The 20,545-nt window shown below is 48.0% G+C and overlaps 4 protein-coding genes across 5 annotated transcripts; all 4 read right to left on the bottom strand.

The window, feature by feature from the left end:
• Positions 1 to 445: 445 nt before the first annotated feature.
• LOC101761135 lies at positions 446 to 1,273 on the bottom strand. The gene is made up of 2 exons (XM_004972164.2): positions 928 to 1,273; positions 446 to 477 (listed from the first exon to the last, which is right to left on the bottom strand). Exons 1-2 carry the CDS (start codon positions 1,271 to 1,273, stop codon positions 446 to 448), a joined length of 378 nt encoding a protein of 125 aa, XP_004972221.1.
• An 889-nt stretch (positions 1,274 to 2,162) lies between these two features.
• LOC101756110 (probable inactive purple acid phosphatase 27) lies at positions 2,163 to 6,316 on the bottom strand. The gene is made up of 13 exons (XM_012846140.2): positions 5,967 to 6,316; positions 5,768 to 5,855; positions 4,936 to 5,208; positions 4,709 to 4,817; positions 4,484 to 4,601; positions 4,203 to 4,335; positions 3,852 to 4,039; positions 3,562 to 3,748; positions 3,413 to 3,480; positions 3,143 to 3,236; positions 2,840 to 3,031; positions 2,623 to 2,703; positions 2,163 to 2,454 (listed from the first exon to the last, which is right to left on the bottom strand). The coding sequence occupies exons 1-13, from the start codon at positions 6,284 to 6,286 to the stop codon at positions 2,359 to 2,361; spliced, it is 1,947 nt and encodes a 648-aa protein (XP_012701594.1). The 5' UTR covers positions 6,287 to 6,316; the 3' UTR covers positions 2,163 to 2,358.
• Positions 6,317 to 7,128: 812 nt separating this feature from the next.
• Positions 7,129 to 11,900, bottom strand: LOC101755162 (probable inactive purple acid phosphatase 27). 2 transcript variants are annotated; one of them, XM_004970204.4, is made up of 13 exons: positions 11,295 to 11,900; positions 11,123 to 11,210; positions 9,777 to 10,046; positions 9,550 to 9,667; positions 9,331 to 9,448; positions 9,118 to 9,250; positions 8,845 to 9,032; positions 8,543 to 8,729; positions 8,389 to 8,456; positions 8,122 to 8,215; positions 7,824 to 8,012; positions 7,593 to 7,673; positions 7,129 to 7,393 (listed from the first exon to the last, which is right to left on the bottom strand). In XM_004970204.4, exons 1-13 carry the CDS (start codon positions 11,615 to 11,617, stop codon positions 7,298 to 7,300), a joined length of 1,953 nt encoding a protein of 650 aa, XP_004970261.1. In that variant the 5' UTR covers positions 11,618 to 11,900; the 3' UTR covers positions 7,129 to 7,297. The 2 variants fall into 2 exon arrangements, with proteins under 2 accessions (XP_004970261.1, XP_004970262.1); XM_004970205.3 differs by having other exon boundaries at positions 9,559 to 9,667.
• Positions 11,901 to 13,648: 1,748 nt separating this feature from the next.
• Positions 13,649 to 15,545, bottom strand: LOC101754755 (pentatricopeptide repeat-containing protein At1g33350). The gene is made up of 2 exons (XM_022826412.1): positions 14,098 to 15,545; positions 13,649 to 13,917 (listed from the first exon to the last, which is right to left on the bottom strand). The coding sequence occupies exon 1, from the start codon at positions 15,446 to 15,448 to the stop codon at positions 14,114 to 14,116; it is 1,335 nt and encodes a 444-aa protein (XP_022682147.1). The 5' UTR covers positions 15,449 to 15,545; the 3' UTR covers positions 13,649 to 13,917; positions 14,098 to 14,113.
• Between the last annotated feature and the right edge of the window lie 5,000 nt (positions 15,546 to 20,545).

Genomic DNA, 20,545 nt, shown 5'->3' with positions numbered 1-20,545 from the left:
CGGTGCCACTATGAATACAATTTCCATCAGTCTTATTAATAGCACTATGTTATGCTGGATATAATATCATAAAATCTATATCGATTACGGAAGCATAGATATCCTAAGCCCTGTCATTTATTGGTTATATTTTTTGCATATAACTTTTCTAAACAAAACAAAATAAAGCTAAGAATAGAGGTTAACATATATCACATCATAAATAGAGGTAGATGGTCGGATACTCGGATCGCTCGTAAATACGTTCGATACATGTATAAATATAAATATGCCATGCAAACAAACTTATTCTAGGAGATACCGAGACAACGGTAGCACAGACTACATCCCTCGTGACGGACAGACGAACAGTACATACACAAGGATGTACACGGTGCATAAGTTACGTAGGAAACGAAATGCCATTCTTATTCGTCGTGATCGATCCATATTCGTCACACGAGCATCAGGGGAGCGAACCACCAGGAACGGTATAGCCTGAAAAAAAAAACATGACAATTGATAAGTCATGGACTCATGGCTACCATCTACTCCCTCCATCCCAAATTATAGATTGTTTTGACATTTTTAGATTCATAGTTTTTACTATGTATCTAGACATAGCCTATATATAAGTGAATAGCAAAATCTATAAATCTAGAAAAGCCAAAACGACCTATAACTTGGGACAGTGGGAGTAGCATTCTAGTATCCGTTTTTATCACAATACATGTTATAGAATTGCATATATGTGATGTCTGAATTGAATAATCAGGCGTGTTAGTTTTGCATGCAGAGGTACTCCCTCCATCCCAAATTATATATTATTTTAGCTTTATTAGATTCATAGATTTTATTATGTACTTAGATATATCCCGTGTCTTGATGCATATCCATGCGTCCTAGCATCTAGGACGGAGGGAGCGGTAATCAAACATTCAAACTTACTTCCACACTGGGAGCCGGGCTTCATGGGCCTCTTGCAGTAGCTGGCGACGTAGACGACCTTGTCCATGGAGATGAACGTCTCCACCGTCGGGGTGACCTTGGAGCAGAGGCACGGTATGTTCGCCCTCTGGACCACGGCGCAGCACGCCGCCGACGGCGGGATCTTGGGATCGGCCGGGAACTTGACGTAGTCCTGGCAGTTGGATATCAGGTCCTGCATGTCCTGGTCGCAGTTCCCCGTCGGCGGCGCGTCGTCAGCCGCCGTCGTAGTGGCCGGCCTCGCCGCCGCCGCGGCCATTGCTATGCTGAGCAGAACCATGCACGCGAGGAACAGCCTTGTCGGCATGGTCGCTGCTGCTTTAACCTTCAGATTGCAGTAGTGGCTTGGTGTAAGTGGTTTGCCGAATGGGATCGCTGGGATTATGTAGGCAACATGGTCCGTGACGAGACAAATTACAGACCGGAGTCACCGGAGCATTATACTTATAGAAAAATCGTCAGAGTCGATATCACACTTGTAATCTGGACGCTAGATGCCTCATCGGTGCGCTGCTGCTTTGATGTCTCCCTCCATGGTAGTACCACACATGAATACAATAATTTCAGGATTTCAGTAAGAAAAAAAATTGTACTGTACTAGAATATAGTGAGTGATCTATTTGATTTCTCAGAAAGTGAAGAATATCCACCATGTGAAGAAAACTCCGTCGCCTACCCAAATTAAATTCCTGAAATTGACACTGTACTTAAAACACTCATCAAGGCTGAAAAAGGTGGCGTCCAGACGACGGAGGCGTCATCGATCTGCTATATTTACAAGGCATCCATACATTCACTGAATTATTCAGTTCAATCCAGGAGCCAGGATGTAGCTTTCGCTTTCTTCTTCTTTTTTTTCCCCCTATCAGCTGGCCGATCCAGCTGCATTGTTGTAAATCATGCAGCTCTTAGATGTTGCCGTACTGGTTTACCATGCATCAGCATCATGGCGAAAAACAAACTACAGTCCACTAATTTCAATGATTTGATTCTGTCGTGGCACGGTGACGATTCATTCATGAGTTGTGTCCCCTAACATGACAGTCACCTGTAAGCATCACGCTAATTCCTTAATCCTCTAGCAGCAGCATGATTTTTTTTAAAAAAAATATATTCAAGTTGCTATCTTGTAATTTGTAACCCGAGCACCTTGTAGCGGCGCACTGGCCGCAACAGGAAATTCAAACTAGCAAAAATGTACAAGAAACCTTCAGAGTTCAGAAGCTTGTTGCTATAAAATGGCACGGAAGGCAACAAGGATGTCAAACCATATACACCCTCAAACCATAGAATATACACGCTGTGCGCTGATGTATAATTCAGCACCACTTTGTGGCATAATAAAAAAAAAGGGTTGTAGCCTCAGTTTTAGCTTCTTTTCATGAGCTGCAGCTACTCTTGAATGGTCACAGTCTGTAGCTTCCTCGCGGGAGCACGCTTCACAATTCTAAACTGGTCCCGTACCTCCATCGTACCTGAGTTTACGAACTGAAGAAAACAGAGTAACAGTTGTTCAGAGAAACACCACAATGATGGGTCCTCCCCCATCATTGTGGTGTTTTCTTTGTACTGCCACTTCCAATCTCTGAAGTACAATTTCAGACACACGAAGGAGAAGAAAAGGACTGGAAACGAGAAAGGAAAGACAACACTGACCTGAACCAAAACATCAGTTCTTGTAGCATGCACCCTGGCATACCCGAACTCCGAAACCCTTGATGAGCTCCACTTGTTCAACTGAATATTTGGAAATCAAAGCAAGATTGTTAACAAGTGTATTGTATATCAATATATCAATTGCCCTACTACAAGATAGTGCACTGCTTGATTTGGAGGGCATACAAAAGATTTGTTACTAGTCTAACGGTCTTACCACAATCTTAGGGAATTTGTCCAAGTTGAAACCTCCTGCTCCAACAATGGCATGAACTGGTGCGGTATAGTTGCTGTTGTCATAAGTATCAATTCCACTTGCATCCTTCTTTGGCATGCCTTTGCAATTGTTCTTATATACTGCACAAGTCCTCTCGTAGTTGTGTACGTGGCCGAAGAAAACCAAATCCACCTGCTCACCCCAAAACCGAAACGTGCTAGTATAGTCAGCATATTCCGATGCCATTTCTTTTCACAACAGTGTGGTGCAGCCAACTTTCAGTTTTGAAGTGTGATTCCTTACCTGGTATTTGAGCAATAGTGGCTCCACAGAGGTTACAAAGCTTAGATCCACATTAACTGGTATACCGATATAGGAGGAATACATTGGTCTGTGTCTGCAATTGTCATTGATGTAGCTGGTGATTTCATTTCTTGTATCTGAACGACACATATTTCATAATCAAGAGAAACATAATACAAAATGGAAAAACCCAGGTTGCAACTTTTTTAATCTGTATGATCTGTCTGTAACCAAGGCATTTTCGTAACATGAGTATGTAATGTAACTCACCCAATGAAAATCACCCATGGTGTCCTCGATCTATTGACTGATGACAAATCTTGGTTCATCCATTTGTACTATTCAAACAACAAACTTTTCAGAGAAACAAAACATAGAAGTCAGAACAGAAAAATGAAAGGTTGCAGTTGATTATATACCTGCTCCGACTTCTCTGACCAGTCATGCTCAGTCGACATCACAACAAAGTGAACACTCCCTTGTTCAATTGAATACCATGGCTTATCCTTACTGACAACAGGCATGCGGAAGTAGGACTCATATGCAACTCCACATTCGCCACCTGAATCTGGGGTCCCATACACAGATCCAGATTGTGCATAATCCCTGATAAAGACATCACAATTCATGGCCAATGATGGCGCATTTCGCAATGCAAATACACTGCTCAGATTGCTTTGGCAGTATCAGTTCTAATGGCAGCAGTTACCTTTCGTGATTACCAATAGCGGTCATGTACGAAACTTGAGAAGCAAGTGGCTTGATGAGGTGAAGGAAGAAGTCCCATTCAACCAGAAAGCCTGTAGCATAGCTGATGTCGCCTATATGGAAGATCGAATCGACCTTTCCCGTTTCGATTTCTTTAGCCACTGCCTTGGTCACAGAAATTGATCCAGGCTGCAAATGTGTGCCGTGATCATGACCCATGAGCGTTACTATTTACATTGGTATGTAATTTTCAGAGTTAATGCGATCAGAGAATCTCATATGGAAAGTTACAATCTGCATACAAGGGATCTGTCACTAAACAATTTTTGCACAGAGGCAACATTCAGTATACCTGAATGTAGTGTTCCACTGATGAGTCCAGCGGAGCCTTCCCCATATCACCATAGATCACAAAGGATGTCTCATCTGAACCCCCAGCTGGTGGAGTTCTAAATTTGTTTGTGTCACTCCAACCCACAGAATCACTGCACAAGCACAAACTCAAAAGCTGTGAGAACTCATGCATCTCAGTCAGTTAGTCATCAGAATGTTACTGATATCCATGGCATTTTCTAATTCTGAAGTGTTGCTGACCAAATGTTTGCAAGGATCTTAGTCACAAGAGAACCTTACCTTCCGTAACGGTAGGTGTAGGACTGAGAAGGCTGGAGCCCGGTCATGACAGCCGAGTGGATGTAGCCAGGGTCATGCCACCCAAAATCCTTGGCGGGGCTTGCTAACCCTGGGATACCTGCACGAGGATAAGTTTATCGAACGAATCCCCAGAATCAAACATGGTCACATTTCCGTGAACAACGTGCTCTCTGCGATGAACATCAGCAGACGATCAGTACTCACTGCACATATCCTTCTGCGCGAACGTCGCGACTTGAGAAGCAGCGGACTTGCCGGCTCCGTACTGGACCTGCTGCGGCCTCCCGTCGCCGCTCACCCACGTAAGCCTCATCTGCAGCCACCAAGCGTCCAGCGCTCAGGAGGAAGGAGTCACGAGCACCGCCGTACAGTCGGCGCCTGAAGGAAATCAAAGCGCGGTGGGATTGGGAACGGCGGGATTCCTTCCTCACCGAGGTGGCCACGGAGTCGGTGCTGGAGAGGTGGCCGTAGAGCGGCCTGGCGGGGTTGGCGAAGCGGAGCGGGCCGGAGCGCTTGAGGACGCACGGCGTCCGGAAGCCGCCGGAGAAGAGCACGAACTCGACATCGGTGCGGAAGTTGACGACGTGGAAGGTGAGCGTGGCGGCGCAGGTGCGGACACGGCAGGCGCCCGACGCGCCGCGGCGCTTCTGGCACGCCGCGTTCTTGCAGCCCAGGTAGCCGGGGTCGCGCGTCAGGTGCTGGGCCTGCACAACCACGTAATAGGCCCGCGTCAAATAGCCCAGGCTGATCTCGGCCCAAACTTGGTCCCCGCCTACTTAGTAGGCCAACCATACAATCTGGGCCGTGAATTGGCCCAAATAGCCCTAGCTATCATCATCATGCTGTGCGATTCGTCTTCACGCTACCAAACTTTCGAAGCTCTGTCCTACACAGCTTGCCCGCTTGAACCATGCAGCGCACGTCATGCATGCGATGGAAATTCAATGCGCAGGCCATACGGGTGGTCGATGTTTGCACGCTAGCTCAGGATTGCTTCATTCATGGGTAGCGATTCTTGAGCGAGACTGCCAACACTGAGACATGTTGCATTGTGTACCGGACTACATCGTCACAAATACTCAAACGAGCAGTGCCTTTTCGTAAACTCAGCAACCTTTTTAATGAAGGGAAAACTTGAACATGACAGAAACAAGTTCATATCGCAATTCATGGCAACTAGGAGTACCGTTAGTACGTAGGCAAAGGATAAACCAGCAAAAAAATAAAAGAAAATGGAAACAGAGCCGTGCTTGCAGAAGCTACCTTGACAGGATAGTGGCACAGGAGCGGGAGATGCGCTAGATCACCGGTCTGGACGTAGTTCATGCCGCCGAAAGGGCACCCGGACACGCTGCAATGCGCATGCAGCCATTCACGGACAGCTCCGTCGATCAAACCGATCGCGAAACAGCCAATCAAGTCATGAATTATTGCTAACCACGCTTCTCGTTTCTAAATTTACCTGGAGTTGGAAGGCGTGATCATGGCGACCCAGTCGTCGCCGTCGGGCCTGAGGACGCCGGAGACGGTAACGCTGAGGAACGCCTCGTCGGGAAGCGGCGCCCCGCCGGTGCTGATGCTGATCGCCAGGTACGGGCTCGGGTTCAGGCACGAGCCCAGCAGCTTCCGGTTCACCGTCCTGAACTCCGACTTCCCCGCGAAGCTCTCGTGCAGCATCTCCGGCGGCGGCAGATCATGAGGCGGCGGCGTCGAGCACGAGACGGCGGCGGCGCAGACGCCGAGGAGCACGAGCAGCGCGACGCCGGAACCAAGGAGACCCATCGCAATTCGCAACTGCCCCCGCGCGCGTGTGGCTACGTTGCGGCTGCGCACGAAATGTGCCTCAAGCTAAGCTTATATACGCAGCGAGACTGCGAGAGAAGGCGCGCGCGCGGCTCGGCTGTTGCCTGTTTAGGGGACTATATTACACGTACACACCGACCCTATTTTTTTTTCTATAAAAAAATAATAAACAAATGAAAAAAATATCAAAGTTTCTGTATAAGAGCATCTTCAGCACACTAAAATCCCCTTAAATAGCAGCCTTTTCGTATTATTGAGGATGGGATAGATAGTCATGCTGGAGCACTGCAGTTCCGGATGTTATGCCAGATTGCCAGTGGACTGGGGCAAATCCCTTAATTCTTAAAAGAAAACGGTAGCGAAAATAGACGCAGGGATAAGATGGTTTGAGAGATTTTGACAGCACAATCTGTGACGTACCAAATTGTAGCTTCATCTTTTGTGTTTTGTATGGATTGCTACAGTGTAAATAATATAAGTATGGTTATCAACCATATGGTTCTCCTTAGACCTTAGCTGCCTGTGTATCTTGGACAGGGACTTCAGCACTGTAAATATATTTTAAAAAAAAAACAAAGCAAAGAAAGACCTCAGTGGTCCTTATATCAGATTTTTTTTAAAAATGATATAAAAACTTACATTAATTTTGATGGTGTCAAATTCGGATGTTTTTTATACTAAATAGTGCCGTGCCTATTGTTTTCATTACTAGAATTGCTTGTTTACTAGTGTATCCATTGTTTTCAACATACATGTTTGAACTGTATAGCAAAACAACTGCACAGTAGCACAATTGTGCAAGGCTATTGGCTACTTCAACATAATAAGGAACTAACATGTAAAGGAACGTCTATTGATGTAAATGTCATTGTACACATGTATCCGTAGAATATACACTAATGTGTAATTCAGCAACTATTTACAGTATAACATAAAAAAGAGAGGAGTAGCTTCAGTTTAATCTTCTTTCTCATGAGCTGCAGGCAGCAGCTATTGTTGAATTGTCAGGTTTGAGGACTTCTTTGATGTAGATCCCTTCACAATCTTAAATTGGTCCCGGACCTCCATGGTACTTGAGTTTACAAACTGAATAAAACAGTGTGTCAGTTGTTCAGACTTCAACGGCAAATGCAGAACCATTTAGAAACACCAAAAAAGGAGGCTTTTCCACATTTTTTTGGAGTTATTTGTGTTAGTACTTAACGGTGACATTTTCTTTATCTAACCAACTTTTGATGAACTCTTTTGAACATAAAGGGAAAGATAGCACACAGGATGAACTCACCTGAACCAGCATGTCGGTTCTTGTGGCATGAACCCTGGCATAGCCGAACTCTGAAACCCTCGATAAGCTCCAGGTCTCCCCCTAAATATTTGAACAATGATAACAATAATGTTAACAACCGTATGTCAACTTCAATTCAGGGTTAAATTCCCAATTCCTAAAGCTAATTGAATCATTGTTAACAGCCAACGATTCCTGTTTTGAAGAACATACAAGACTTGTGACTCTTACATTGTTAGGGAAATTGTCCAAGCTGAACCCTCCTGCTCCAACAATGGCATGAACAGGTGCGGTATAGTTGCTGTTGTCATAGACGTCAACTCCATTTGCATCCTTCATTGGCATGCCATTGCAGTTTTCCTGGTATACTGCACAGGTCCTCTCGTAGTTGTGTACATGGCCGAAGAAAACCAAATCCACCTACTCACCGTATAACCAAGACATGTCACTATAGGCAGCATATTGTGATTAGTCTTTTTTAGTAATAATGTGGCGCAGTCTATTATGAATTTTCAGCATGATTTTTTACCTGGTAGTTGAGCAGGAGTGGCTCAACAGAGGCAACAAAGTTGGAATCCACATTGGGCAGTATACCACCATGGGAGGAATACATTGGCCTATGCCTGCAATGGCCAGCGAAATGGCAGACGTTATTTTTTTGTATTTCACAGCACAGATTCCAGAATCCAGGGTACAAATAAACCAAAAAGGTCAAGTCTCATACTGCGGCCTGTTTCGATGCCTGATCAATCTTTAGCCAGGCTATTGTCAGAACAAAAATGAGCAGTTCACTCACCCGATGAAGATTACCCATGGTGTTCTTGATCTGTCAATCGATGACAAATCTTCGTCCATCCAATTGTACTAATCAAACAACAAAGTTGTAAGAGAACATTTTATGTTTCCAAGACTTAAAACAGAAGAAGAAAAAGGTGCAGATAATTACATACCTGCTCTGACTTCTCCGACCACTCATGCTCGGTAGACATCACGATGAAGTGAACGCTCCCTTGCTCAATCGAATACCATGGCTTGTCCTTACCGACAGCAGGCATGGGGAAGTATGACTCATAGGCGACTCCACATTCGCCACCTGAATCAGGAGTGACATACACAGATGCAGAGTTCGCGTAATCCCTGAGAAGATGTCACCATTTAAACTCACTAGTACTCAAATTGCACTGAAGATGCATCATTGAGAATCTACAAAATCATAATTTCGAAAAAAAAAAAGAGAATCTACAAAATCTACCTTTCGTGATTGCCAATAGCAGTCATGTATGAAACTTGAGAAGCAAGTGGCGTGATGAGGTGAAGGAAGAAGTCCCATTCCACCAGGAAGCCCGTAGCGTAGCTGATGTCTCCTATATGAAAGATGGAGTCGACCTTTCCATTTTGGATCTCTTTAGCCACTGCCTTGGCCACAGAAATCGATCCAGGCTGCAAATGTGCGGCATATAAATAAACAGAGCATTTTTTTACCAGGCTTAAGCATTTCGTGCTTCGAGGCAGCAACTTCACCTACCTGAATGTAGTGTTCTACTGATGGGTCAAATGGAGCCTTTCCCATATCACCATAGATCACGAAGGATAGCTCATCTGAACCTGCAGCTGGTGGAGTTCTGAATTTAATCGTGTCACTCCAGCCCACTGAATCACTGCACAAACAAGAAAGCCACTAATTGCTGATCAATTTTTTTTCTGCAAGGATCTGGTTGCAGGAGAATTCAGGCTGTACCTTCCGTAACGGTAAGTGTAGGACTGAGAGGGTTGGAGCCCGGTCATGACGGCCGAATGGATGTAGCCGGGGTCATGCCACCCGAAATCCTTGGCAGGGCTCGGCAACAGGGAGATACCTGAACGCAGCCAATTTTGTCCCAGGAAACGAGGAATCAAACACGGTGACATTTCCTTTTACAGTGTATTTCTTCCGCGATAAGTAGAACATATGGATTACTCTGCTCACTGCACATATCATCCTGCGTGAAGGTTGCGACTTCAGAGGTAGAAGACTTGCCGTCTCCGTACTGAACTTGCTGCGGATTCCCGTCTCCGCTCACCCAGGTAAGCCTCATCTGATACAGACCAAATCTCCAGAGCTCAGATTTTCTAGTCAGGTATGAGCGCCGCTCACGCCTGCATTCGCAGAGAGGCCAGGGTGGGGCAGGGAATGGCTGTGCTCACCGAGGTGGCCTTGGAGTCAGTGCTGGAGAGGTGGCCGTAGAGCGGGCTGGCGGGGTTGGCGAAACGGAGCGCGCCGGAGCGCTTGAGGAGGCACGGCGTCTCGAAGCCGCCGGAGAAGAGGACGAACTCGACGTCGGTGCGGAAGTTGACGACGTGGAAGGTGAGCGTGGCGGCGCAGGTCCGGGCCGTGCAGGCGCCGGACGCGCCGCGCTCCCCGCAGCCCGCGTTCTTGCAGCCCATGTAGCCGGGGTCGCTTGTCAGGTACTGGGCCTGCACTTCCGCTTGTCAGCTGGGTTTGATCGACGGAGAAGTATTGGGCTTGAGAAGCCCCGTGTATACTCAGCCCAACATATGGGAACGGCCTTAAACATTACGTCTTTTGCCTGTTTGAACCATGCACACACGGCTTGTCTACCACGCTACATCTAGAATTCTGATTAGCCATGCTCCCTACGGCAACGGGTCGGGCAAGGTGCGGGTAGAGCAAATACCTGCCCGCGAGAATACCTAAAACCTCAAGTTGTGCCCATACCCTTGAAAAGGTAAGATCTCGTACCGTGCTCGTACCTATCGGGTCTGGTCATGATAGCACAAAATATATATCATTCTAAGTTTAAAAACAGTTATAATTCGATTCTACCATCCACACAGCTAACGTAAATAGGAGAACTAAACACTTTGTTTTACCATCCACACAGCTAACGTAAATAGAAGAACTAAACACTTTGTTTTCTATTGTGTTGTCTTCACTTCATGATCTACTTTATACTTGGATGAAAAAAATTGCATTCAATTTCCAGTTAAGTATTTCCATATTTCCTCTTGAGCAAGTGCAACAATTAATGATAATGTAAAGTAAAATTTCACTCTCATATTTCAACTTGCAATCTCACATATTAATTCTTATAGTTTATACAATCACTTGAAAAATGAGATATAAACATTACAAAGACATAAGTTCATGAGGCCACAATACTTATATTTCCGGTACCCGATAGGTGCTCGCGGTAAGGTTGTATATCTGTGTCCTACCCGTAGGCAAGAATTCATGTCCATATCCTTGCCCGCGGCAAGAATTCGTACCATACCCTTACCCATCGGGTACGAAAGCTACGGGTACCCGTACCCGCGGGTACGATTGCCATCCCTGCTCCTTGCACGGATATACCCATTAAAGGGAGGCAAACGCGTAGACATGCTGCACTTGATAGAGGACTAGTATGTCGTTGTCAATACTTTAGTTAAGCTAGCACTTTCTTCTCATACAGAACTGGCAGCAGTACCGTTAGTAGCTTGTTAAGGAACATCCAGCGAGTACAAAAACGAAAGCTCAAAAACAAGCTCACCTTGACAGGGTAGTGGCACAGAAGCGGAAGATTCGCCAGGTCCCCGGTCTCCACGTAGTTCACTACGCTCAGAGGACACCCAGAAACGCTGCGCGCGTGCACGCATCAGCTTTCACGGAGAGAGCGATTCCACGAAAACGATCGGACTGAATCAGCAGTGATATGCACGCACCTGGAGTTGGAAGGCGTGATCATGGCGACCCAGTCGGAGGCGCTGGGCTTGAGGACGCCGGCGACGGTGACCTGGAGGAACGCCTCGTCGGGGAGGTTTGCCGCCCCGCCGCCGGCGGTGCTGACATTGATCGCCAGGTACGGGCTCGGGTTGAGGCACGACTCGAGCTCCTTCCGGTTCACCGTCCTGAACTCCGACTTCCCCGCGTAGCTCCCGTGCAGCATCTCCGGCGGCGGCGCCGAGCACGAGACCGCGGCGCAGTGCAGGGCGAGGAGGAGCGCAAGCCGCAGCGGGACGACGCCGGAGCTGAAGAAACGCCCCATCGCAACTGCCCGCGCGCGTGTGTGGCTGCTGCCTGCGGCCGAAAGCACGAATTGTGCCTGGAGCCAGAGCTTATATCCCGGGCCCGGGCCGCAGCGACGCCAACGGCACGTCTCCTCTCGATCGCGCCCGTGTGGACGGAGGGCACTTAGCAAGAAGGCGTCACGGCGGACGCATCTCGGCGCGGGAGCGGAGGCATTGAGAGATACGATATCTCTAGCGGCGTCCGCGGGATGGGTTGGAGCTGCACGTCGCGCCGATAGCGAGCCGCCGTGGGAACGGGCGGAGCTGCCGATTCCTCTCCTTGTCCGGCCGTCGCCATCACCAGAGGCCTTATATGAACCCGAGTTACAGCCAGCAAGCCACAGCCTTTACGACGTTGCCAGGTTGATGGATCATCCTACGGCGAGCTTCGGCTTTGCGATGATGTCTCAACCGAACGCGCGGGCAGGTCGATGGCGGAACACGTGCACCACGGCCGGTGCGCGCGCCAACGTTAGGCCGCGGAACGAGCCCGGAGGCGCATTAATGTGTCGTCGCGACGGGCGGTAGTTTTCAGATGGGGACGACGATTGAAGGCGGAGTTTCCGTTGGCCAGTGGATCAACCGGTTCGCCACGGCTCAACGATCCTGAACATCTCGGCATATTATTTCAGCTCCAAGCATGATGCTGAAAACAACCTGCAGTTATTGGATCAAAATTATAAACGTGACTTGGCGTGAACGCCGTGTCCACCAGTACATGATATCAACTGAGGAGCTGACGTACAAGAGTAGCACAACACCTGGGCGAGATGCCATTGCAAAGGGTGTGTGACCGATAAGTCGTATATATTGGTATCAGTATCAACAAGATAAGAGGAAACTGACCAGCCGCGTCCAGTTTCAGGTTTAGGGCGTAGCATGAGGGTGAATTTTCAAACATGTCTGAGCTGAGAAAGTTTCAGTTTAGCAATCGTGAGTTCCAGAAAAAGTTTCGGGTTTCGGGCTATTTTTTCAGTCCTGTTCCAGTGCAAAGTTTCCATCGAAGTTTCGGCTAAATTTCAAGTCTTGAATTTGGAGCCTCACGGATCTAGAACAGTTGCCTCCATCAAGATTCGTGAACTAAATTTTCCCAGAGTAATCCAGTATCCAAACAACAAGCTTCTAAAAGGGCTAGTCCGATAGTCGATAACGCTACTGAAAGCACAAGAAAACCTTGCAAATAAATTATCTCTTCATATAATATATGCATAGATATACTCATGATTATTTTTTTCGTCTAGCTGGGATGACTGCCGATGAACAGAAAAAAAAAAAGGGCACCCGAGAGGCAAATACTGATTCTCAGCCAAAAAAAGTTCTGAAATTTGTATCTGCAGCAATATGATGTTTCCCATGCGAACACTTTTGATGCAGATACAACTAATAAATATACTAAAGATTTCGTTCAAAAAATAAATATACAAAACAGAATTCCAGGTCACCAGTCTACCAAGTAATTCCAAGTAGCATATACGAATATTGGTGAATGTAGCACATGAAAAAAAATTGAACCCTACCCTATTGTTCAAAAGACAGAGTAGCAGAGATGGCACTTGGACAGAGTATTACTAACACTGGGAGCTGGAAACTGTTACCAACAAAATCACCTGAATAAATGATTGCGTATTTTATTGGCTATAGTGGGAGATGAAACCCAAATGCTAATTTCCATTGGTTATTTTTTGAAAGGCCATCGGCAAAAGCTTATGAAAATCACAAGCAGCAACTCGCTCAAATTTCCTCATCTATCATCTGCAGTCTTGTAAGAAGAGTAAAGCCCAGGATCACAGAGCTATGACTGCAGAAATGCATACAAAGTCATCCAAAAGCCAAGGAATTCAACAATGAGCTTGGCCTGTCTGCAGTCTCGTAAGAAGAGTAAAGCCCAGAATCACAGAGCTATGACTGCAGAAATGCATACAAAGTCATCCAAAAGCCAAGGAATTCAACAATAAGCTTGGCCTGTCTGCAGTCTTGTAAGAAGAGTAAAGCCCAGAATCACAGAGCTATGACTGCAGAAATGCATACAAAGTCATCCAAAAGCCAAGGAATTCAACAATGAGCTTGGCCTGCTTAGATAAATTATTGAGCGTGTTTCGTATGCACACGGATCATCTATATAACATAGTTCCTTCTTCCAATGTGTCAGCCCACTAGACCATACCAAGTACAATCAACTATCTCAATATAGTCAAAAAGATTTGAGTCTGAATACCTCCCCCACAAGACAAATCAAAGAGTCCACTCTTCACCATTCCGCAAAAAAATTGAAAGGTATGTATGCACACGGATCATCTATATAACATAGTTCCTTCTTCCAATGTGTCAGACCACTAGACCATACCAAGTACAATCAACTATCTCAATATAGTCAAAAAGATTTGAGTCTGAATACCTCCCCCACAAGACAAATCAAAGAGTCCACTCTTCACCATTCCGCAAAAAAATTGAAAGGTATGAAACCAAGTTAAGAATCAACTGGGTGCAGCAGATGACAAACCCTGGGGTTCGTCCACCTTAATAGAGCTCAAGCCTCTGTTCTTCCACACATTATGCTCCTGCATCAACCTCCTAATCTTTATCACACCATCCCACCGTCCACCCATAGCATAAAGGTCTGTTATCAGCATATATAATCCAGTGTTTTCATCAGATATCCCCAGGGCCAATGCTTTCTCAATTCCCTCCACAGCAATCTCAAAATTCTTGAACTCCTTGCATGCCGTCAGCAGTGATGTCCAGATGATGACATTTGGTTCCACTTTCATGTTTTTTATAACCTCATAAGCATCCTCCAACAGCCCTGCCTTGGCATAGAGATCAACCATGCACCCGTAGTGATGTATGTTTGGCTCAAGGCAATATCTGTCAACCATAAGCTTAAAGAAATCCCTACCTTTCTCCACCAGCCCAGCATTCACACATGCCCTGAGCGCGGCTGTGAATGTCATCTCATTTGGTTGCACTCTTCTTTGACACATTTCCTCAAACAGCTGAACAGCCTCGTTATTGCACAGATGCGAAGCCATACCACAGATCATAGCTGTCCAGTGTATAACATTCCTATGAGGCACGAGAGCAAACACACGGGAAGCATAGTCAAGGCGGCCGGCCTTGGTGTAGCCATCAATGAGCGCCGTCCCAAGGTGCATACTAGGAGGGATGGCGCAGCGTATAGCATAACCGTGAATGGCCCTGCAGAACGGCGGCAGCAAGCCAGCTGAAGTGCAGGCTGTGAGGAGGGTGGCGAGCATGACATCATCCACAGCAATGTCGGTAGTGAATGTCACCGAACGGAAGAAGGCAAACCCGTCAGCGAGGCGACCACGTGAGAAATAGCAAGCGAGCATGGTGGACCAACACACGATGTCCTTGTCGGGGATGTCATCGAAGAATGCGCGCGCGGAATCGAGGTCGGAGGAGCGGCACAGCGACGACAGCATGACGTTGAGGACGTAGGTGTTGCGGGTGGCGGGGGGTATTTGATCGAACAGCTGGTGGGCGGATGGCGGGGAGAGGAGCGAGTAGGAGCGGAGGAGCGAAGAGGCGATTTGGGGGTAGGCGAGGAGGTTGGACCTGAGTAGGTGGCCGTGGAAGTGGGAGATGAGCGGGAGGGAGGAGGCGGCCGTGAGCGGCCTAAGGGTGACCACGGCGGCGCGCCGGGCGAGGTGGGATGGGTCCGAGGGGCGGAGCCGGAGGCGGAATTGGGAGTAGAGGTGGAGTGCCGAGGACGGGCAGGCGGCCCCACCCCCGCGGAGGGCGTTGAGGAGCTCGCGGGTGGTGTGACGGTGAGTAGTAAAAAGGAACATGGGGCAGGGAGCAGGGGTGCGAGCCGGCGCCGGCGCCGGCGGCGACGCGGCGGGTTTGGATTGGAATCAGGGCGGCCGAGAGAGAGCGCGGGAGGGCCGGGTGGTGCTCGGCTGGCCGGCTGCTGCTGGCCTAGCGTTGGCATTGTTGGGTCGGGCAGGTTGGGCCACACGTGGGCCGTACTGCTGCTACAAGAGAAGGCCCATTTAGTAGTCGGTTTTTCTCCCGCCCGAGGCCGTCGGTCGGTTCAGTAGTATCTCCGCCGAACTCGGTTCCGAGTAGGGTAGAAAATGTGTCCTTGCAGTACACGTTTGTGGAATTCAGATAGATGCATTTGAAGTTTTGAACTGGGATCTGTTATGATCTGTTACTATATGTGGCCAGGTCATGATCTGAAAACACAACCACCACATGCCAGGGAGAGAGAAATATATGGTATGGTTGACATCAGATCCAAACCAAAAAGGCCATATCAAGAAACTACCTTTCTTGCCCAAGGTTTCATCATGTGCTGGACTTGGACTCTGCTTTGGCCCATCAGATCCTTGAAGATAACTTCCTTCTTTGGGCTTCATGAGGATACAATTCTAGTTGGTATAGGATTCTGATTGGCCCAACAGATCTAGAGGCAGTTTCCCATAAAAAAAAAATCTATGGGTGGTTTCCTGGCCTATAAATATGCAAGATTGGGTTCCATGGTACCCTTCCCCATAATCAAAGGTCAGCAGGTGCTAGGGTTTTTCCATTGTCATCAAGGTGACCAAGTGCCAAAAGAAATTGGCATTGAAGGGACTTGATCTTGATCATATCAAGAACCCTTCAAAAACCTTGGGGCTGCTTGATCTGATCCATATCAAAAGTGAGGCATGCAGTTGGAAGGCAACAAGGGATAAGGTCTGATCACATCAAGAACACTTCAAAGCCTTGGAGGTGCTTTGATCTGATCTATATCAAATTGCAGCAGGAAGGCGACAAGGGAAAAGATCAAGATTCAATTGCAATTCCAAAGGTATGTTAATAGAGTGCTTTGCTATCTTAATATCTATTTTTAATCTCTTGAGATACATATGATCTGGATGTGTTCCTTCTTTAGAGATTATTTCTTCTCTCTATGTTCTCTAATCTTTTTTGAGAATACGATTATATCTGTCTTGGGTTCAAAACTGAAACTCGATCATGCCCTCGCGTCGTCCTCCCTAGGCGGCACGAGGGCGCTCCGCGCGTTAGAAAAAAAAAGCGCCACCACCCTCACTAGCTGGCCACCGTCGTCGTTGCCGGCCAGCGGCGGCCCCTCCCACCCTCCTCTCCCCTCGCCTCCCCTCTTTTTCCCTCTCTCCTTCTCTTCTTTTTCCCTTATGCATCTTCCCGTGGCAGTTACGGTGGCGCGGCGGCTGGCTCTTGCAGCTTCACAGCGTGGCTGCCGACAACTCCCGATCTGTGCTTGGGGTGGACGGATCCGCGTCTCCCCTGGCCGGATCCGGCCTTTCCCCCTGTCGCGGTGTCCCTGTTGGCCTCCGAGCTAGCGCTGGCAGGCGACAGCGAGCTGGCTCATGGTGCCTGCAGTGAGGATGCCTGCGCGCGTGCGGGGTCGGCTGGTGACAACGGGGATGCCCGCGCCCATCACCAACGCCTAGGGACACGGGTAGCTGCTGCTGTGTTGCAAGATGGCGTCGTGGCTACTGCTTTGGTGGGTCGATACGCGCGAAGATGCATCGGTGGCGCCATGGTGGCGTGGTCGGTGGCGGCTTGTTCAGGTGCCCAGTGGCGCCATGGTGCCGTGGCTGGCGACGGCCGAGTGGGGGCGCGTCCGCAGCGCCATGGTGGTGTGGCTGGCGCGTGCTCGCAGTCCCTGGTGGTGGCATTCTTCCTCGGCTCCTTGCAAGGGAATGGCTTCGGGTGGCAAATGGCACAGCTCGACCTTCCTGGTGAGTTTGTTCGATTGCTAGCAAGGACGGCCTACTCTCGGCAGCATGCATTAGGGACTAAGCCTGAAGCGAAAGCTTTCGGCCATGACTGGATGATGGCGACGACGCTCTCGAGTGCCGTTTACCTCCTTGGAGGCGTCCATCGGTTTGGCCTTAGTCCTTAAAGCTATGAGTTCTTCCTGGATGAAAACCTCGATCGCGTTGGTTAGGTGACGGCGGCGCCATTGGTGTCGTATTCCTCGTTGGAGGCATCACCTTGGAGGCTACCATATCTGCTCAATCTTGCCCGGAAGATTCAGCTTAGAAAGTAGAAAGAAAAAGAAAAAGGAAAAAAAAAAGGGTCGGTTGGTGTGGAGTTGCAGCAAGTTGTGGTGCCTGGGGCCATTTGCTTTGGGCAAGTTGAGTAGTGTGATGGTATTATGCGGTTTGTGTCGATATCCCAATCCGACCGGCTAGAGTTGTTGCGGCTCATGTCGATGTTCTAATCCGGGAGGCCAAAATTGTGGAGATGAGTTGAGTTCGGCGTGGGTTGATGCTCCAATCCAACCCGTCTTTGTTGTTTGTTTGAGTTGAGGAGTGTGTGGTGCGTGTTGACGCCCCAATCCAACTGGTCGGGTTTTTTTTCATTGGTTGTATCGTCCGGTCTAGATTCATTTTCCCTTTAATATAATCGGCAGCTCTCCTGCTTAGTTGTCTTCCCATTCCCCGAACCATCTTTTCAAGTAGATTCATCCCACATGAGCAGCAAGCACATATCAAACGTTTTCATCTCACAGTCGCTGCGCCCGTTAGTCTCCTCCTGTGCACAATGGACGCTTACAGTTGCAGCGATTATGAGAATTGAGTAGCTCTAGCAGTGGGTAGATTAATTCTTAATTTCTCACCCCAAATTCTCATGGGATACAGGTAGTGGCGTAGTTTAAATGGGGACACCCGCAGCTAACTATATACTAATTCTTTCGATCTTGACACGCTTTACTTATTTCTTGGCCCAAATTTCTTAATATTCTTAGTCTAATCCAACCAGCAGCCTTCCAATAAATATTTCCCAAAAAAATAGTTAACTAGGACATCCTAATATCACTTTCATTGTTATTAAAAGAGTTGCTTTAGCAGTCTTCCAATAATCTCATCTCAATTGGAGAGTCACAAAGGGGGAAGATAAAGGGAGTTTGCCGGAGTACTATTTTTTTTCAGTAACTCTCCCAATATAATAGTTGGATTGGAGAATGGGGAGTTGTTGGAGATGTTCTTAATGATAAAAGGAGATAATCTTATTTATTATAAGATGCCCTTCCAACACCCTTCTCCATCCACCCTTTTCCACCTCTTCCTCACCACACCCTCATTATATATATTTTCTTCCCCCATCCCCCCCCCCCCCACTCCCCGCCGCCGTCGCTGCCTTTTGCCCTATTCTCCAACTCCAACAAGATCTGATTTTGTGTTACATCTTTGGCTTGCTCCGACTCTATCTTCAATCGGCTCTTATGGTCTTACCCTCCTCTCCAAGTCCAACGAGATCAGATCCCATCATCTTTGTCTTCGGTGGTCGTAGACTCCATCTTCAGCTCTAAAAAGGTTAGTATTCAATGCTAGTGTTTGTATATCGTTAGGGTTAGGTCGGATTCACCGTACTCTCTAGGTGATGTCGAAATATATCTGCATAGTAGTAGTAGTGCAGCGGGTTGGGTTGTAGAAGGACATACATGAGGCATGTTTGGCACGTGGGGTAGTAGAGCCAAGTCCTATTGGAGACGTCGCGGCTTGTTTGTGGGCAACAACCGTGAATTTAGCAACCTAAGAACTTGATGCGTACCTGAATTCAGCAGTCGAAATTTGACTGCAAAAGTGAGGAGACTGGGGAATGGACAAAGGTATGTATGAGTTGTTGGATCTCGATCTAAAAGCTAAAAGATTGGCATTGAATTGATTTATAACAAACCAATCTTATTCAAAGTGGCCGAAGATGTCAGGATAACGTGTTATGTGTCTGTGCTTTGGCCAGCCGTTATACCTCATTTACCATCGATAGTAACTGCTTCGCGAGTTGTGATCAGGGACGGATCTTTGTAGAGGTAAGTGAGGGCAAAGAGCCCCACTCAAATTTTTATGCTAAAGGAGTCAACAAATTTTCATCATGCTATAAATTTGGTAATCTATCTTAAAGTGTACCCTTCCTTAAAGATTACTCTAGATCCGCCCTGGTCGCGACACCGATCAAGCCTCAGGTTATGTATGGTTCCGCTTTTCTTGAACTTTTCTTAAACTCGCTTATTTAAGTAGGATTTTATGATAAGCCGGTTCTGTGCTGTTTTGGTGCTCGAGAATTCTAAGGGCTCCTTTGGTAGAGCTCCAAAAAGGCTTCCGAAGCCGTTTTTGGTGGAGCCAAGCCAAAGGGAGAAAAAGAGAAGGCACTCGCCCTATCTCCGCATCTCGCTCCCCTCCTCGTGTGCGCCTTGCCTGGAACCAGCACCAGCGGCGGCGCACGATGGTGAGGAGCAATGACGACGGCGGAGCGTGCTGTGGGCACCAACGGCAGCGGAGCAGATGGGGTTGGGATGGACTGGTGGATTGGAGGAAGGATGAGGCGGCCGACGGGGACGACGGGAGGTGGGGGCGGGCCGACGGGGGCGGGAGGCGGTGGGAGTCGGAGACGGCCGGGAGGCGGGGGCGGAAACGACCGGGAGGCGACGGCGGGAGGTGGGGGCCAGCCGCGGGAGGCGGCGGCGGGACACCGGGAGTAGGCTGGCAGGGGCTGGGGGTGTGCCGGCGGTGGGAGGCAGATAACGAAGAAAGAGAAAAGGACAGTGAAGGAGGAGAAAAGAAAGAAGGAAGAAAAGAAAAAAAGAAAAGGAAAGGGTATTATGGGTATTTCACCTTATCTAACCAATTTAAATTACACGGAAGAGTCGTTTTGCCAAACGGTTTTCCAAGAGAAGGAGCCAGAGTCGGAGAAGCCACTCCACCAGAGAAGCTAGAGCTGGAGCCGTTTTCAGAAGAGCCGGAGCCCTGCCAAACTAGCCATAATTATTTTCGCTTAGAAATACGGGGTTCAGCCGCTTAGCAGATAAAACTTAAAAGGGGCGCACGCTATGTTTTCTACTTCTGTGCTACATGGTTTCTACGGTAAATGAGAAATGAGCCCCGGGGGGGGGGGGGGGGGGGGGGGGG

Source organism: Setaria italica, chromosome V, assembly GCF_000263155.2.
Source record: "Setaria italica strain Yugu1 chromosome V, Setaria_italica_v2.0, whole genome shotgun sequence".
NCBI classification, from domain to species: domain Eukaryota; kingdom Viridiplantae; phylum Streptophyta; class Magnoliopsida; order Poales; family Poaceae; genus Setaria; species Setaria italica.
Note: the sequence above shows the minus strand (reverse complement) of the source record. Positions and strands in the feature narration are given on the sequence as shown.

Coding starts and splice junctions, on each gene's coding strand:
- LOC101761135 (XM_004972164.2), bottom strand. CDS start 1,273: ATGCCGACAAGGCTGTTCCTCGCGTGCATGGTTCTGCTCAGCATAGCA. Junction 478..927: donor GCCCGGCTCCCAGTGTGGAA/GTAAGTTTGAAT, acceptor TTTTTTTTTCAG/GCTATACCGTTCCTGGTGGT.
- LOC101755162 (XM_004970204.4), bottom strand. CDS start 11,617: ATGGGGCGTTTCTTCAGCTCCGGCGTCGTCCCGCTGCGGCTTGCGCTC. Junction 9,449..9,549: donor TGATATGTGCAGTGAGCAGA/GTAATCCATATG, acceptor GGCTGCGTTCAG/GTATCTCCCTGTTGCCGAGC. Junction 7,394..7,592: donor GAACCGACATGCTGGTTCAG/GTGAGTTCATCC, acceptor TGTTTTATTCAG/TTTGTAAACTCAAGTACCAT.
- LOC101756110 (XM_012846140.2), bottom strand. CDS start 6,286: ATGGGTCTCCTTGGTTCCGGCGTCGCGCTGCTCGTGCTCCTCGGCGTC. Junction 5,209..5,767: donor TGTGCCACTATCCTGTCAAG/GTAGCTTCTGCA, acceptor GTGGTTGTGCAG/GCCCAGCACCTGACGCGCGA. Junction 2,455..2,622: donor GAACTGATGTTTTGGTTCAG/GTCAGTGTTGTC, acceptor TGTTTTCTTCAG/TTCGTAAACTCAGGTACGAT.
- LOC101754755 (XM_022826412.1), bottom strand. CDS start 15,448: ATGTTCCTTTTTACTACTCACCGTCACACCACCCGCGAGCTCCTCAAC.